Source organism: Taudactylus pleione, unplaced genomic scaffold, assembly GCF_031769625.1.
Source record: "Taudactylus pleione unplaced genomic scaffold, aTauple2 ptg000087l, whole genome shotgun sequence".
Classification (NCBI taxonomy): Eukaryota; Metazoa; Chordata; class Amphibia; order Anura; family Myobatrachidae; genus Taudactylus; species Taudactylus pleione.
The window spans coordinates 6,064,393-6,083,768 of record NW_028284489.1 but is presented as its reverse complement, the minus strand read 5'-3'; the positions used below and the strand labels follow the sequence as shown (position 1 = coordinate 6,083,768).

At 37.6% G+C, this 19,376-nt stretch overlaps 1 protein-coding gene across 1 annotated transcript in view; it reads left to right on the top strand.

The window, feature by feature from the left end:
• LOC148529055 (disintegrin and metalloproteinase domain-containing protein 10-like) overlaps window positions 1-5,424 on the top strand; it is a 118,367-nt gene extending 112,943 nt beyond the window's left edge. The window contains exons 15-16 of the mRNA XM_088469003.1: window positions 574-670; window positions 5,115-5,424. Of these exons, the coding sequence (XP_088325129.1) occupies window positions 574-670; window positions 5,115-5,206 (189 nt within the window). The 3' untranslated portion in view covers window positions 5,207-5,424. The remainder of the gene's footprint in view (window positions 1-573; window positions 671-5,114) is intronic.
• Window positions 5,425-19,376: the final 13,952 nt, after the last annotated feature.

The window sequence follows — 19,376 nt, the reverse complement described above, 5'->3', positions numbered from 1 at the left end:
AATAATTAAACACCAAAGGGTCAGTTACTGTTGCTCGCCTCCTTGAAAATTTCAGCTATATTTACTAATTTCAGAGTTCCCAGTTATGCTCATACAGCATAAACTTTTAACATCAAAATCAGTAGCACTTGTGATTAGGATATTTAAAAAGTGCATCTCCTCAAAGATATTTTACTATTTTGCTTGGTAAGAAAATTATATCTGTTATATAAGCTAAGAAGATAGCTAACTAGATCATTCACACAGTGATATGTTTGGAACATTTTTTTTGTGTGTTTGTGAGCTACAATTATTGAATTTACATTAACCAGAAATAACTTGTTTGTCATTGAGGCACTTGGGTGATTATCCACTAATCAAAATTAATAAAACTCCTTTACGCTGTTTGATCTCACTGGCAAATGTGTCTAGTTTAAAACAGATTTACTCCACAACAGTCCTACAATTTTTTTTATATACACACTTTTCCATGAAATGTTCTTTTAGTTTAACAGAACAAGACAATAAGGTATAAGTAAATAAGTTATTTGGCAAGAATGTACAATCTCTTTACCTGTGTTCTATACTATACAGACACGTTGGTGGGCCATACTTCTAATTATATTAACACTGGCGGCTATGATTGTTGGAACGATATATATTCTTGGCAGAACTCTGGACTCTAATAAAGGTAATATATACTAAAGACAAATATATCATGTTGATGTTGAAACTATTTAAAGAGCAATGAAAACCTACTATTAGATGGTCATGCATATCAAAGAATATTACTGAACTAAAAATATTCCTGAAATAAATCAACTGTTTATACTTATACTCTATAACTAAACATGCAAAGAATCCATTTATTTTGTTGAAAACATGGCCTTGTAAATATCTACATAGCAAAGTGAAACATTCATAATATTTATCACTCAAGAATAGTGTAATTAACATAACAAAACCTTTTTATGATCATTTGGTAAAGCCTAGTTTTATTGACTTTTTGCTCTGACAATAAAAAATTCTAATTAAAATAATTAAAATTCATCTTAATTTTATGTAAGCTGTCAGTAAGCTACAGAGCTGGAACATCAGAATGATAAATCATAGTTGAGATCAGAGGGCAATGATGAAGCTGGTTAGAAACTGGTGAGAGTGTGGAGATGGGACCAGCTGGTAGAGCATTCAGGGGGAGTAATATCAGGTGGGGGAGCATAACTTATGGTGAAGAGGTGGGTTTTTAAAGAGTGCTTGTACTGTGCACACACTGTAATTGGTTTGCGATTACTCTCTCACAGTGGATCCAACACAGCAGCACTTGGACTGGTCCAAGTCCTACCATGAGACCCAAGTGCATGATCTTGCATTTTTTGGCATTAAACTGTAGTTTCCACATTCTTCATCATTCCTCTAGTCTACCTAGATCATCAGTCATTTGTTTTACCCCTCCTGGTGTGTCTACCCTGTTGCATACCTTTGTGTCATCTGCAAAAAGGCATAGTTTCCCCTCAATACCATTTGCAATGTCACAAATAAAGATATTAAAAAGCACTGGTCCAAGTACAGATCCCGGTTGTACTCCACTGGTAACATTTCCCTCTTGAGACTGCACTCAGTTTATTACAACTTTGTTTCCTATCCTGCAGCCATGATCTTATCCATTCAACTATCTTTGTATCCAATCCCATGCTTTCCAGTTTATTTAATAGTCTGCGATGTGGAACAGTGTCAAAAGCCTTACTAAAGTCTAGATAAGCTATATCTATGGCCCCCTTTATCTATTTCCTTAGTCACCCAGTCAAAAAAGTCACTAAGATTTGTTTGACATGATCGCCCACCAGTAAATATATGCTGTTTGGGATCCTGCAAATTGCTGGATATACGATAATCTACGGCTCTTTCTTTTAAGAGTGTTTCCATCAATTTCCCTACTACTGATGGAAGGCTCACTGGTCGGTAGTTGCTTGCCTCTTCCTTGCTTCCACTTTTGTGCAGTGGGACAATGTTTGCTCTTTTCCAGTCTTCTTTAATTACTCCAGTTGCTAGTGACTGGTTGAATAATTCTGTTAATGGTGTTAACAGCACCCCTTTAAGCTCTTTTAGTATCCTTGGATGTATCCCATCTGGCCCCATTGAGTTATCCACTTTCAGTTTTGAGAGTTCTGTTAGGATCTTCTCCTCTGTAAATGTGTTTGTTCTTACCTCATTTTTCTGATTACACCTGTAACTTAACCGTGGCCCCTTTCCGTCTCTTTCAGTAGTGAATAATGAACAAAAATAATTAAGATCAGCTATTACATTGTCTCCCTCAACAAGACTCCCTCTTCCTGTCTTTAGTCTTTTTATTCCACCTTTTGTTTTTCTCCTTTTGCTTATATACTTTAAAAAAAGGTTTTGTCCCCTTTACCCACTGACTGTGCCATTTTCTCCTCAGCTTTAGCCATTGCACATCTTATTACTTTCTTAGCCTCCTTCTGTTTTACAAGATACACCTCTTTGTCTTCATTATCTTGCGTCTGCTTGTATTTCCTAAAGGCCATATTTTTTTGCATTCACAATACTTGCTATCTCTTTACCAAACCACACTGACTTCCTTTTCCTTGTAGTTTTCCTAACCCTTTTGATACAAAGGTCTGTTGCCTTTAATATTGCACTTTTTTAATTTTCCCACCTCTCCTGCACTCCTTTCAAGTTCCTCCACTCTGCCAAAGATTCGCTTACACATATTCCCATCCCTGCAAAATCAGCCTTCCTAAAATCTAACACCTTTGTTTTTATATGGGGTGAGTCAGTATCTGTCCTTATTCTGAACCATACTGCTTGATGATCACTGGATCCCAGGTTTTCAGCCACTTTTACATCAGATATTCTGTCTCCATTTGTAAGTATTAAGTCTAATATTGCATCTTTCTGAGTGGGCTCCCTCACCAATTGCTGGAGGGACGCTCCGTGCAATGACATCAGGATGTCCCTACTTCTAGTGGAACTTGCCACAGACATCTCCCAGGTTATATCGGGTAGATTAAAATCTCCCATGATTATAACCTCTCCTTTTAATGCCATTTTAGTGATGTCCTGCAATAGTTTATTGACCAGTTCCTCTTCCTGACCTGGTGGTCTGTAGATCACCCCAATACGCAATACGAAGAATCACTTTCTCCCCTGTTTCTATAGTCACCCAAAGGGACTCGTTTTTTTCTTCAATACTGTGTATTGACATAGTATTTATGCTTTCCTTGACATACATTGCTACTCCTCCTCCTATTCTTCCCGTTCTGTCCTTCCTACATAAAGTATATAGCGGTATAGCTATGTCCCAGTCATGATTTTCATTGCACCATGACTCCCTAATAGCCACAATATCCAGATCATCTCTTGTCATTATTGCAATTAGTTCAGGGATTTTATTTCCTAAGCTCCTAACATTTACACACATTGCTCTTATAGTTTTATTTGTTTGCTTATTTCTCCTGTTCCTAGGTATGTTCATCTCTCTGCCTATGTTTATTTGGTTTTGTTCTGAACTATCTTCTGTTGCTGTGGATATGCTTCCTGTTTCATTTGCCAGCAGAAATAATACCTCTTTATTGGGGGAGAAGATTTATTTTTTCTTGTTTGCTTCACTGTCCCCCTCTTCTAGTTTAAAAAGTTCATGGTGAAGATTTAAAACTGTTCACTCGGTATTCTAGTTTCTTTTGAAGATGGGTGCAGGCCATCATATATGTTTAAGCTTCTATCTTTCCAGATGACATGGCTATGGACTGTCAATCCAAATGCCTCCTCATAACACCACTTCTGTAGCCAAACATTGAAGTTTCTGATGCAATGATTTCTATCTCCCCCTCTGTGTACTGGCAATATACTTCTGAAAAAGTTGCAGTGGTTGCCACCTGCTTTAGAGCAGCCCATAACTTCCTGAATTCATCTTTTACTGCCATGACTTCAGCATTGGCCAGATCATTTGTCCCTAGGTGGATAATGACATCCACCTCTCCATCTTTTCTTGCTGCCTTCACAATTCTCAGCATGCACTCTTTATCCCATGGAGCTGTGGCTCCAGATAAACATTACTTGTCTCTCTACTTCAGCAGTGTTTCCCAGATGTACTCCTCTAATAATGGAATCTACCTAGAGAAGTGTAGTCCCTTTCCTGTTCCTTTTCCTTTTTCTATAATCAATGGAAGACCCCATATCTTCCTGTTCTATATTGCCTATATTAGCTGTACCTTCCCGCCTTGCAAGAGCAGCATATGAGTTTTGCAGTGTCACAGCTTGTGGGAGGTGTCTGTGTCCTTCTCGAACTCTATTCCTTTCAGAGCCCACAGTAGTCCAGGCAGTATGTCTTCTGGGGGCTCTCTAAGGCAGTGGTGGCCTCAAGGACACAGACATCCTACATATATCAGTATACAGTTTTGCTCTCTCCTCCTGAGTCTCCAGCAATCTTCCTGCAAAACAAATGCATTACATCCCCTGCACTGCACTAGGCTAAACATTGTCTCAGATATAAGTGGTATCGGAAATATGTGTTACTGTTTGTGTATAATAACTCACCTTTTTCTCTATATTCTAACTCACCTGCTTCTGTTTCAAACTCACAATTCACTTTAGACTGCAAGCTTCTTTCAACATCAACCAACTGTCTCAGAAAACCAAAATTGGTCCATTGGGTTGCACCACTAATGTGCACATGGTATTAGCTGCACCTGGCAACATTTAGAAAAGAAAAACATACATTTTTGGATCTGATTTCTATACAATGTATGTTTTTCAGTTTTGTCCAGATTGTTTTAATAAAAAAAATTAAAAAAATGTGGACAAAATGGACAGCAAAATTAAATAATGAAAATGTGTAAAAACAGCCTAAAAACATTCATGTTAGTTCAGGGAAAACTTTGATAGATTTATGGTAAGTTAAATTGTTCTCTTGAAGTAAAGAATGTTGATCTTTTTGAGTTTGTCATTTTTCATGCTGACTAGGTAAATATCGTATGAAGTCAAGACCTAGTTTGTGCAATCTAACGAGCTATAAAAACAATATGAATTAAACACAACATAGCCGTTACTGTGAGACATGTCAAAATATTAATAAATATTTTTACTTTATATGAAGTGTATATTGTTTTTGTTTTCAGTAAGAGAAGAGAGCAAACAAACAGCCAGAAGAATTACCTGTAAAAGAGAAGATGTTTTCTGGGAAAAAGAAGATGATGAGTATATTGAATGAACCTGCTTATCTACAGTCTGCCAGACAGTGATTAGAGTGGCAGGAAAAATACTACTGACCCATCTGATATTTCAGTTGATGTTGAAATATGATGATTGATCTGTCACTGAATAACACAAAGAAAAGACTATGGTGATCAACTTATTACAGTGTTAGGGCACTATTGAGCAAAGCAGCACTGCCCATACAAAATTACATAAATGATTTTTTTTATTGTACTAGCATTCATGTTTCATTGGAGTAGGACAACAAACCATGAAGTGCTTACAACTGGGAAAATACAACAGCGCAAAGATATTTAGATCAATACTGTGCTTCCCCAATACACAATAGAGCAACCACTGGGCTGAGTGTAAATCAGTCTACCAAAGACTTGTTCCTAGTGCATGTACTAAACCAGGATTACTGTGAAGGCAACTAAGAATAGTGCATTGAGCCTGGTCCATTGGTAGACCATTGCATTGTATATTGAATATTGGAACTGTTTTTAAAGATTTGTCATTTAAAGCTCAATCATAATTATCAATTCTCGTGGGAATGTCTGGGAGAGTTCAGAATTATAAGGTGCACTCCTGAACTTCCAAGAGAGTGGTCAGTCACCCACATGCTGCCCACTTTATGCATTGAATCACCTCATTGTTGCTCCACCCCCACTCTATAATGACTTGAATCATGGCTTTAACAGAGAAGGGTGGGCCATGATTAGCCCCCACCACTACCCCACACATGGTTGCCCCCCACTCTCCCTGAAAATCAGCAAGTATGGCTCAATTTTATAAAAGTGCACCTGACATATTTTTGCTGGCTAAGCCAATATTCATGGAAATGCAGCTGGTGGAGTAATCTACTGAAGGAATCCGATACTGTACAGTACACAGAAGAGAGTTCCTGGGACTATTTCATTTAAAGACTGTTTTTCTGTGATATTGCTTTCCGAATACCACTGCAGGAGTAGTAGTAATAATTGGCTGGTTCAAGATAACACATTCTTAAAGGGCAAGTAACTGTCAGCAATTATGTGTTATTCTACTCAATAGCTAAATATTCACTATTAGACCTTCACTACCTGTGTCTCTTTTTGATATTTTCATGTTCACAAAAAGTACCAGTTTACCCAAATTGTGTTGCAGTAACTGTATGTTGCACAAGAAGACTTTATATTAGGTGTCCTTTCCCTGTTTTGGTCTGCACACAAACACTTACATAAGCATGCTTTTTGAATTCTAACAAATAGCACAAAGGGTTTACAAAGAAGAATATTTATGGACAACAATTCTATTTTTTTGCAGGTGGTGAGGGAAAAGGATCATTTTGGGGGATATATCGCTGATTTTTAAAATTCTTGATCAAGTTTGATGATATTTAGTTTAGTATACACTTCAAGAATTGTTTAGATTTGTTAAGAATCACCCTTACCTACACTATTCTATATACTTTGGTGTTTGTTGGCAAGCAGTCAGGCACAAACAATCTCAGTCAGAAAAATTTAGACCTCACACCAGATAGTGGAATAAATTATACTAAAGTAATCTAATCAACCTAATGGTGAAATAAATGTGTTAATAATAACTAAAACAAGTTATGCTGGACCTTTCACAATGCCAAATAGAAAAAAAAACTAAAAGGTAGCGCTAGACAAAGAATTAATATAATTTTAATATTAATAAAGACCAAATATCTTGATTCAAAAATACACACTAACAACAATATGGACAGTTTAAAAATACATGTATAAACTGAGTATAATATATAAACTAAAAACAATTAGCCCACTGTGCAATGGTTTAATAGATCTGCATAAATATCAGACCCTAAATCCAAATGATTTGTAGATGCAAAGAAATTTCCAAATAATCCAAAAAAAACCACCCCACAATGTCAATGATGGCAACAATATTGCACTTATAATATATAAATATGTTTTGTATATCAGCAGACAGTTAGACTGAGATAGAAATATAGTTGCAGGATCAAGGCCAACAGTGTCCATGCTTAATAGTGTGTGCTTGGGGAAGAAATCTCCCAGCTCCCAACAGGTATAGAAAATGTTGATTAATGCAGAAAACTTACACCTGGAGACTCTCTGTCAGGAGGCTCAAGAAGTCAATAGATAGTCTCTGGCTATACCGAGAGTATAGAAGCCGTTGATGTATATGCGGAGACCAATGTAAGTAGCACACTGTGATAGTGAGCGTACCTCTAAGCGAGACTGGAGAGCAATAGTGGCATGCAAGCATACGGCTCTCAAGGACACCCCAAAAAAGCACTTTGAAAAAATAGCCAAAAAAAACCAAAGTGGATGTACAAATTCAAAAACTAGTGAAATATCGTCAGCAGGGGCATCCGACATTAAGATATTCCAGTGTTTGTACAGGATCTCTTCAAAAGTTTTATGATTCCCAATAAATTGTGTAATGAAGGAACTGAACTGTCATTCTCCTGATTTTTGTTTTATATTCAATTAATGTCTTCCTATTGCTTTTGGAGACTTGGTCAAGTTCTAATGGAGCATACACACGGTCAGATTTCTCAGATATGTCAGATGAACGATTTGAACGATTGAACGATTTTTGACTGCATTAAAATGAATGGAATCGTCCAAGTCTGACTGTAAACACATCAGATGTCAGATATCGTTATCTGACCATCGGGAACGCGCATCGTTCATATCTGAAGAAAAATCTGACATATCTGTCAGATGAACGATTTGAATGATTGAACGATTTTTTAAATCGTTATCATTCAGATCTGTAGAAAAATCTAACAGTGTGTATGCACCATAAGTTTAAATGTTGTTCTTTGTAGTCTTTTTGGAAGAACTTTCTTAATTTCTCTACTTTGTACTGAGGATGCTACCTTTCAACAACAATTTCTTATTAAGCGGCAGAATTGTCCCCCTGGAATGTTTCTGATCCAAATTTTATGGTGGTTGCTTTGGGCTGGTAAGATGTTACCGTTTACTTCTTTAACATGGTTTCTTGTATGTAATTCACCATTATCTACAAAAATTTCCAAATCCAAAAAGATTACATTTATTTACTGTGAGCGGATGTGAATTCTAAGTTGAAGGTATTTTTATTATTGGATATAAGGAATTCTGAAAGTTCTTCTGTAGAGCCATTCCATATAAAAAAGAGATCATCTATATACCTTCGCCATTGGTCATTTGCCATGGGGAAATGACCAATCTATTTTGTAGGCTTTGAAAGCAACAATTATTTTGTCTAAGTTGGTGAAGAATAGGGTTAAGTATTTGCAATGTCTGGCAATATGGCAACAGGAGGCTAAGAGGTGGAACAAGGTGGCAGTCAGCCAACAGCACCAGCAGCGCCCCCGGCTCTCACAGCTAGCCCGGCTGACCCCCCTTTTGTATTTTTTCAAGATTTGAACCCCAGAGACCCCTGTCTCTGGTGATGACAATGTTGATGTAATGCTTATGCTTATTGCTATATCTATGCTTGCTTATTTTTAATCAATAATACCAAGATTTGTATCTCACAGACTATTGTCTCTGAAGCGAACTTAAATGTCTAAGCTTACTGCTATATTTATGCCTGTTTATTCTAATCACCAATTTGTTTATGGCTATTCCCCAGGAGTGAACTGTTAGATCTGATTCAGCTGATTCAATTGATGATTATTACTGATGTCTGTGTCCTTCCTGCAACTAATCTCACTATCATTAGCAGGTTCAATGTGTCCTGGATACCTTGCGTTTACCTGACCATTTATTGTTTGTAAGGACTTCAGTTTCCGGATGTTGTCACAGAAATCCTACATCATGTGCAGCATCATTCACGGCAAAGAAATTGTGCCGTTATTTGTGTTTCCAGATATAATATAGTATCCCATGTGTTGTTGAAGGTGACAGAGGTACTTATTTTACAGGGAAGGTATTACAAGCAATATGTCAATATATGGGTTTATAAAAGAAAAGCAAAATTGAATGTGTAAACACTAACATTGAGTACAAGTTAGCTAAGGTGGGTGTGCGGACTGCCATGAGTTGACTGGGGGCTTTTACCTCTGGTTTAGTATAGCATCCATACCACTCCAAAGCGATCACTTAACCTGTGCCTTATGAGCTATTTTTTTTTTTTTTGTGGAAAACTGCCTATCCTTATTGTAAGTCCAGCAACAGACTTGTTACTATTATATGATTTAACTACGGACTATGTTATACAATTCTCGCAGCATCTGAAGAAAAGCAAGGAAAGCTTATGAAGAGACTCCCAGAAGAACCTTGTCATGGAGTCCAGTCTGGAGACTATGTAATGGTGAGAAATTTCTTATGTTCTGGATCGATGGCAAGGCCCGTTCCAGGTTCTGCTAACAACCTCGATGTGGCTGAAAAGGACAATTGGATTCACGAAATCTCACTGCAAGAAGGTTGCCGACCCGGCGGTGAGGTCAGTTAAAGCCAGAGAAGACGCAGATAAAGACATTGACTGTGATTTAAATCTAATAAACTTATTTGATGATGGGCCTGATCAAAGTCAAAGTTCAGGCCAAGATAAGGTTCACAGAATCTGGGACATTATTAGCAGAGTTCTGCGGGTTGTGAACAAAGAAAAGGAAAGATGGCTATTGGTGAACAAGTCTCAGTGTATCCATTGATTGGGAAAGTTATTTTTTCTCCATTTTAAAATGTTTTAATTTTTTTTATAGTGAATAGGAGCTGACTAGGACTGGTGACTGATGAGGACGGTGTGGGGAGTTATCCTAGGGGTACTGCCGGGGTCATATTGGTAGACTCCACTCCTATTTTAAAACTCATGGTCAAAAGGGATATGGTTTTAATCACATTAAGAGTCATAAAAGATGCACACACTCATTTTACTACTGATACTCCCAGGTATAGGTACGCATCAGAGGATGGTCAAAAGACCAAGGGAAAAAATAATTAAAATGTTTGACAAAGAAATACATTAAAGTAACAAAATACAGGTAAATAAGGTCTCATACTGGTACTAGGTACAAGATACATCTGATGAAGTATCGGGAAAAAAAAGAGCCATTACTGTAAGGCAAAGGTGTGAAGGGTTGTCTCACAATTCCAAGGTGTATACTGTGGTTTAAATTTAGAAAAGGGGTATATAATAGTGCAAATAAAGCATCTCTATACAAACTGACACTTCTTCCCTGGACACTTATTATGAGCTTATAGAAAGAACAATAAAGTTGATTGTTGGGTATGTAGTCACCATGTCATTCAGGGAATGTTGTGCTAATGTCTATTTCATTGCACTCAAATCAAACAACACTTCACTCACTATGTGGAACTCACACACTTGAACCTTATAATGTCACAGGTTCCCTACGTTTAAAATTAACAAGGTATCCAAGGTATGATCAAAACAACATCATGTGTATTAACAAAATGGTAATGGAGCTGAAGGTATTTATTTGGGAACCAGTGTTTGTAACACAATCTTACAAGGAGGATCTTACTGAATTAAACTTGTTTGGGGATCTTTTAGAAATTATTAAATACACAAAACCTAATAAAAAATTATATGTGAGTGCATTAATAAACTGTGTAATAACAGAAAAAATGTAGGGGTACAATAAAACATGCAGTCATCATATCGCAGAAAGGAACAAGCAAGAAGAAAGCATGGATGAAAAGGGTGCCCGTTGTAATGTTCCTTATAATGTTTTTCTAACACACTGTCTAATAAACCATGACACTACCACAGGGGTTAAATTATATGTGTGGGCATAAGGCTTATTGATGGTTACCGGTGAATTCTTTTGAAATGGGTCTTATACGAACATTGCTACTTGATGCAAAGGTAACTCAACAGAAAAATCTAAAAGAAACATATGAAATAATTACTGTGTAAGAACGGTAAATGGAAATACAAATGGTATATGGAAAAGTATGAGCACTGTCCCAAAGTTATAAGGTTGGTGTAGGATTTGGTAACATAATATTTGGTACATAGGGAATGAATAAACAATATCACAGACATTGTGGTAAGAGAGTTTCAAGACTGAATTAAAATGCAGCACACATGACCTTAAAGCTGTAACTTTGGATATTGTGTCACATTACAAACAGTATATGGGTTAAAGTGTTACACATACATCACAAATTCTTCTGATGCAGAAGAAATAAAATAAAGGTTAAATGAAATTGCTCAGGTTAAAAATTAATTTGCTGAATAAATAAACATGAAGGTGTGATTCCTGACAGCTGGTTCACCTGGTTGAACCCCAGCACATGGTTTGCATGGGTTGGAAATTGGTTTGGCAGCATGATGCACACATTGGGAAGACTAATATTTTTTGTCATGATAATGTTGTTGATTATCTATATATTAGTGAAGTGCTTCAAGAAGATTTTCTAATGGATTAAGAAGAAATCAGATGATGCAATCTATGAGAGATATGAACTTTCTTCAGAGATATGAACTTTTTTCAGAGTTATGACCCCTCAAATTTCATGAGGATGGAACTGATAACGCCGGAATATATTCCTTCAGCAATTCACGAATATATGCATGCTTATGTCTTTAATTATTTTCATTGCAATTAAGAGTACATAGAAATGATTCAGGATATATATTAGTTTTAAGTTGCAGAGGACAGCATGTGTCGAATGGCCTCAGGCCTAGAGATGAGGTCTACCCTCTCTCTAAAGTAGGCAGGTGTGTGTCTGAAGTAACAGTTATTATTGTTTAATATTGTTTAATCTAAAAGGTATAAGTGTTATTACGGAAATAGGTAGAAATTAGAACTGATCAAAGCCATTTTTTTACTAGCAAGACAGCATAATGGGTTAGTTTAATACTAACAGACTAGAAGACAGCATGTCTCAGATCTGTCTAAACAAGATGGGAGCTAATCAGAATAGCCTTGGCCTATAAGCGGTCACCAGTATTTTGAGAACATAGAAAGGAGATTATAGGTTTTGTTATGATTAAAATAAATAATTAGTGAAATGTTTAGTGCGCATGAATATTGACTTAATTAATTAATATTCGCCATTTTAAAATATGTTAGTAGCAGAGAGGAAAAAAGTATAAAAGATTGATCAAAAAGGGGAGGGGTCGGTCAGTCGGGTTGAGCAGGAGAGATCGTAGGTCGAGAGAGTTGTGGGGCGCTGGGCTGTAAGTATAAACATGGGCTGACTGTCACCTTGTTAGTCTATGCTAGGCATTGCAAATAATCATTTTGTCACTGTTGCTGAACTAATGTTTTTTATGTTGTAAGTCTGCTTTGACAATAATACAATAATACATGTATAATTTGCTTTTTAAGTAATACATTGTCATTTATTTTAAAGTTGGTATTGGTGTGAATTATTCCATTTCTTCTTATAATAAGTAAGGTTTAAAAATAAAATCCGAAACACCTCGCGATATCACCCTCAAACACACTTTTCTAATAAATTTGTGTGTATCAATAAATAAAATTTATTAAAGCTTGACAGGGGTGCAAATTTCAATTCCTTTTTTAGCACATTAACTTGTTCTTTAGTCAGTTATTTTTTACTCAGATTAAAGACCATCTCCTTCACATTTACAACCTCTTCTTGACTTATTAGTGTCGGGCAGTTCTTTCTTTTTCTTTTTCCTCCCCTTGATCCTCTTTTCCGTATACTGGGTTGTTTCTTCTCTTTTTGTTTCTTGCTTGTATACAATCCGGTGGTTTGTCTGGTCCCCAAATCATGTCTAAAAAGTTTCGTCATCATCTATATCACTTTTCTAATAGGGTTGTTGTTTGTATTCAAATGGTTTCTTTAGTTGTCTTTTTTCATTTATTGGTCTTTCTTTTTCCTCCAAACCCCTCAGAATTTTTTTTTCTTTTATTCTATTATGTTTTCTTCTAATATTTGAAGTTTTTTATTTGTCATTTCAGTCAATTTGATGTAGTCTTCCATCGTATGTAAAGGTTGAAATTTGTTCATTGATATTTTTTTATGAGAATTTTCAATCTTAAATGATTAAACTAATTAGATCCTTTGAACAAACATCCAGAATCTTATTCCATCGTTTGTAAAAATCTATTTTACAAGGTTCAAAAGTAGGATTTTTTGGCTATTTTTAGACCTTTTGGGATGATCCCTATTTGGAGACGGCGGTAATTTCCCACCATTGTTTGTTTGGTCTCTTGTGTGTAATATTTTTCTAATCTCAAAAATTGGCTGAAAAAAACGTTGCTCTTCTATCATAGGTTCAGTTTTTATTGATGTTGAAAAAATGTCTTCTAAATTGTCTCTTGTATGGCTATGTGTGATATGGCGTGAAGTGTATGTCATAGCTGCAGTGTACTTGATAGATAAATAGATAAGAATAGGGCCTCAGTGTCTGCGCTGTGACTAATATAGCTGCTCAAATATATATACAGTTTGAGTCTCCCATATCCAAATATTCCAAAATATGGAATATTCTGAAATACAGAATGTTTTTAGCATGACTGAAATAGTAATAACTTTGTTTTTTGATAGTTCAATGTGCACAAACTTGGTTTCAAGCACAACATTGTTAAATATATAGTATAAAATAACCTTCAGGCTGTGTGTATAAGGTCTATATGAAACATAAATAAATTTCATGTACACAAACTTTGTTTGAGCCACAAAATTATTGAAAATATTGTATAAAATGACCTGCATGCTGTGTGTATAACACATAATTGCATTCTGCATTTAGATTTGGGTCCTATTGCCAAGATATTTCATTTTTTATGCAATTATTCCAAAATACTGAATATTCCAATATCCAAAATACCCCTGGTCCTAAGCATTTTGGATATGGGAGACTCAACCTGTACAGATTAAAGGTTAAAAATTAAATGCTTGGAAATGTGTTGCATAATAAACAAACAAAACATAACAACATAAAAACATAATGTTTATAATCTTAATAGACTGGGTTTGGGAGTGGAGGGGTAACGGTACTGCCCCGCATGATCCACAAAGTAATAGTCCATTGTTCGGGCCCTATCTGTCCCTACTATACCTTTAGGATCCCAGAGGACTCGTGGTCTTCTTCCCGCTGAGCGGCAGTCTTGTTCCGGGTATGTGTGGAGCTTTGATGTGACGTCAGCTGCCAAATGCAATGTGGACTTAGTGGTGGGGTATGCGCTTGTTGTTGCTCCACTTGCTATCAGTGCTCCAATGCGTTTCAGACCTCACAGGTTCCTTTTTGAAGGATGGAGATGTTCTGTTATTAAGTCTTATTATATTAAGCTTTATTGACAAAAATAGCCAAAACAGGAAGTCCAAAAAACCGGAACTTCCTTTTAAATTGGCAGCAACCATGTGCTCCAAAAATAAATGAAAATAAAATCTTTCTTTTTTATAAAATGTTTTAGTTTGTTGTTTATTATGCATGAATATTAAATTGAAGTGACAAAAAATAGGGAATGTGTATGTAATAGAGCTGACTATTAAATTAAGTGGTTTAAGAAAAATTATAAGAACTCTTTCAAATCAAAATCAATTTTGAGTCCATATGGTTCTAGTGTCTTTAATAAGTAAATCCATTTGGTTTAATTTTTTTTCAATAAGGTTACTATGTCCTCTCCCCTCCAACTGGGGTTCACTTTTTGGATACCTATGAACTTTAAGCCTTTTGGGTTTCTGTTGTGGAATTTGTCAAAATGTGCAGAAACACTGTGGGTGGGGAGTCCTTTTTTATGTTGTTTATGTGTTCATATATTCTTACTTTGAGTTTTCTGTTTGTTTGACCCACATACTGGGTTCTGCAGGGACACTCTAACAAATAAATAGTACCCTCTGTTTCACATGAAATGTGATCTATTATTTTATGTATTTTTCCTGTATTCTTCGAAGTGAATTCTTGAAATATTTTAGTACTTGTTATTTGATTCATGCAACCTGCACATTTTGTGTAATAATGGAAGCCATTCTTTTCTTTGTTTTTTTCTATTGTTTTTGTGGTTAGAAAACTTTTTGTTAATTGTTGTTTTAAATTCTTTGCTTTTTGTAAATAATCCGAGGTTTTTCAGGTAATATTTTTTACCTCTTCATCCAACATTAAGAAGTTCCAGTGTTTGTGCAGGATATCTTCGAAAGCTTTATGATTCCCATTAATTTGTGTAATGAAGGAAACTGAACTGTCGTTTTCCTGATTTTTTGTTTTATATTCAATTAATGTCTTCCTATTGATTTTGGAGACTTGGTCAAGTTTTAAGTCTAAATGTTGTTCTTTGTAGCCTATTTGGATGAAATTTTTCTTAATTTCTCTACTTTGTTGTTGAAAGGTAGCACCCTAGGTATAATTTATTTTTAAGCGGCAGAATTATCCCCCTGGAATGTTTCTGATCCACCCTTTATGTGGTTGCTTTGGGCTGGTAAGATGTTACCATTTACTTCTTTAACATGGTTTCTTGTATGTAGTTCACCATTATCTACAAAAATTTCCAAATCCAGAAAGATTACAATTTCTTTACTGTGAGTGGACGTGAATTCTAAGTTGAAGGTATTTTTATTAATGGATATAAGGAATTCTGAAAGTTCTTCTGTAGAGCCATTCCATAGAAAGAAGAGATAGTCTATATACCTTCACCATACAATGATCTTTTCCAAGAATGGATTGTTTTGCCATACTTGGTTATCCTCCCACCAAGCTACAGAAAGATTTATGTACCTTGGTGCGAATGATGGCCCCATGGCAGTTCCTTTTACTTGAAGGAAAAAGGTATCCTCATACCAAAAATAGTTTTTCTTGAGAACGAAGTCTATAGAATCCATAATAAAATTCACCTGACTGTTTGGGATTTCTGTTAATGTTGATAAATAATGACGAGTGGCAGCGCATCCATCTTGATGATCTATCACTGTATACAGTGATTTAATATCACCTACTATATTGGTTAAGAGCATGGAGTCTGGCATTTTAATATGCATACCAGTCAGAGGCACATTATAGGTAAGTCCTGCAAATATTTAGACTGTGTAGTGCAGCTTTGGATCCTTTTTGGGGCGTGGGTCCCCCTGGATTGCTTTGGTTCATCTGCCTCAGGGCACCGCATTATAACACATTTTTCCTTCAACACATATTAATGCTTCACTGTCTGTTTTTTATATATGTTTTTCACTTTTTTATTTTTATTCTTTATATGCAGCTGCGGCTGCTCTTAACTATTTCCTTTACACTTCACTTTTCTTATTATAGTGGTGCCTTGGGATGTCTTAGCTGGGCTAGTTTGGGGGTGTCCTGCACTCTGGATTTGAACCTTAGAATGTTAGGGACCTACCATACAGTGGTTACCTGGATGTGGTGGGTAGGCCCATAACAAGATTATGCCAAAAGCCTCTATTTACTGCAAAAATGTATCTATTTATATATAATCCGTTAATTTGGAGTTGTGCGCTTGTATTTCTTTTTGTGAATATATCAATTGTCTCCACAGGTAGCACCTTTTATACACAGCCTGCAGGTAATTTTATACAATATTTTCAATAATTTTGTGGCTAAACAAAGTTTGTGTACATACATAAAATTCAGTTATGTTTCATATACACCCTATACATGCATCCTGATGGTAATTTTATACAATATTTTTAATAATTTGTGCCTTAGACAAAGTTTGTGTACATTGAACCATCAAAAATCAAAGGTTTCATTATCTCATTCAAGCCCAAAAAAATCTGTATTTCGGAATATTCCATATTTTGGAATATTTGGATATGGTAGACTCTACCTGTATATGTTTTTATTAGGGGTGTGCACCGGCCACTTTTCGAGTTTTGTGCTTTGGTTTTGATTCTGGATCTTTCTTCGTGTTTTGGATCTGGATTGGTTTTGCCAAAACCACCCTTCTGTGTTTTGGGTTCTGGGTTTTGAGTTTTTTTGGATCTGTATTTTTTTAAAATAAAGCATAAAAACAGCTAAATTCACAGAATGTGTTGGTTTTTCTGCTCCTATGCTATTATGAACCTCAATAACCTTAATTTCCACTCATTTCCAGTCTATTCTGAACACCTCACACCTCACAATAGTGTTTTTATGTCCAAAAGGTTGCACCTAGGTAGCTGGATGACTATGCTAACCGACACGAGTGGGCGGCACAAACACGTGGCCCATCTAGGAGTGACACTGCAGTGGCAGACAGGATGGCAGTTCGAAAAACTAGGCCCCAAACAGTACATAATGCAAAAAAAAAAAAAGAGGTGCAAGATGGAATTGTCCTTGGGCCCTCCCACTCACCCTTATGTTGTATAAACAGGACATGCACACTTTAACAAACCAATCATTTCAGTGCCAGGGTCTGCCACATTACTGTGGCTGAAATGATTGGTCCGTTTGGGCCCCCACAAAACAAGCTGGCAATTAATCTGTCCCTGCCCAAACTGGCTCTACGGCGGCAAGATGTCGTCCTCATCCTCCTCATTCACAGATTCCTCACCCTCTTCAGTGTTGTGTACATCCTCATCCTCACAGAGTATTAATTCGTCCCCGCTGGAATCCACCACCACAGGTCCCTCTGTACGTTCTGGAGGCTGGTCTCCCTGGAAGAGTTGATAATTCATTTTTATGAACATCATCTTCTCCACATTTTGTGGAAGCAACCTCCTACGCCTTTCGCTGACAAGGTTCCCAGCTGCACTAAACACTCTTTCGGAGTACACACTGGAGGGGGGGCAACTCAGGTAAAATAGAGCCAGATGTACAGGGGCCTCCAAATTGCCTCTTTTTCCTGCCAGTACATGTACGGACTGTCTGACATGCCTACTTGGATGCTGTCACCGATGTAATCCTTTAACAGACAGACGCACGCTTGTCGCTGGTGCTTTGAGGATGCAGGTGTGGCTACAGCCCACACAAATCACAAAGACAGAAAAAAAAGAAGAATTTTTTATTTTTTTTGGAGTGCACTTTGGGGGTTACAGCACCCTTTAACGGACAAGCCAGCCGGCCCTTTACTTATGACACAGGCGCACGCTTGGCGCTGCTCCTTTGTTGATGCACGTGCGGCTACTGCGCACACAATTCACAAACACAAAAAAATATATATATTATTTGGAGTGCACTTTGGGGGTTACAGCACCCTTTAACGGATAAGCCAGCCGGCTTTACTTATGACACAGGTGCACGCTTGGCGCTCCTTTGTTGATGCACATGCGGCTACTGCGCACACAATTCACAAACACAAAAAAAATATATATTATTTGGAGTGCACTTTGGGGGTTACAGCACCCTTTAATGGACAAGCCAGCTGGCTTTACTTATGACACAGGTGCACGTTTGGCGCTACTTTGTTGATGTACGTGTGGCTACTGCACACACAATTCACAAACACAGAAAAAAAATATTTTTTTTTTGCACTTGGGGGGAGCACCCCTGATTGACAGAGCACCCCCTAGACAACACTACAGCACCCCTTTAGGACTGGGACACTGCACAGGACTTTGGAGTGGACACAGCCCCTATGGACAACACAAGCACAGCACAACACAGACAACCCCTATGGACTTTGGAGGAGTGGACACAGCCCCTATGGACAACAGCAGCACAGCACAACACAGCAAGCCCTTATGGACTTTGGAGGAGTGGACACAGCCCCTATGGACAACAGCAGCACAGCACAACACTACACTGCACTACACTACACTACACAGCACTACATAGCCCAGCTAGCCCTAACTCCCACCCTCCCTCTTCACTGTCCACAGCCACGAGACCCGGAAGGTGGGATGATGACGTTTTGCCTCGATTTCAGATCCGAGTCAGGCGGGAAAAGTCAAGCCTGACTCGGATCGGCCTCGGATCGGGGGGGCTCGGGGGGGTTCGGATTTCAGAACTCACCCCTAGTTTTTATGTTGTTATGTTTTGGTTGTTTTTTATGGAACACAGGGCCTGATTCAGACCCGCTCGCGAGCGCTGATTTCTCGCAAGCGGGTCAATGTTGCCCATGTGTGCATGCGCACGACGGAGGCTGCTCCGTCGTGCGCATGCGCGAGACCCGAATAACGATGGCCAAGCCGCAGTTAAGGGTCTCGCACCAAAGGGGGCGTGCTGTCGATGGTGATTGACAGCACGCCCCCTTTGGTGGGCGTGCCGGGGGCGTGGCTGCGTGGCTGCCCAGACGGAGGCGTTCCCATGAGAACACCTACCTTCCGGGGCCAGCCCCACTGACATCACTAGTGATGTCAGTGGGAGTGCTTTTGGCTCTGATAGAGCCAAAAGCACTC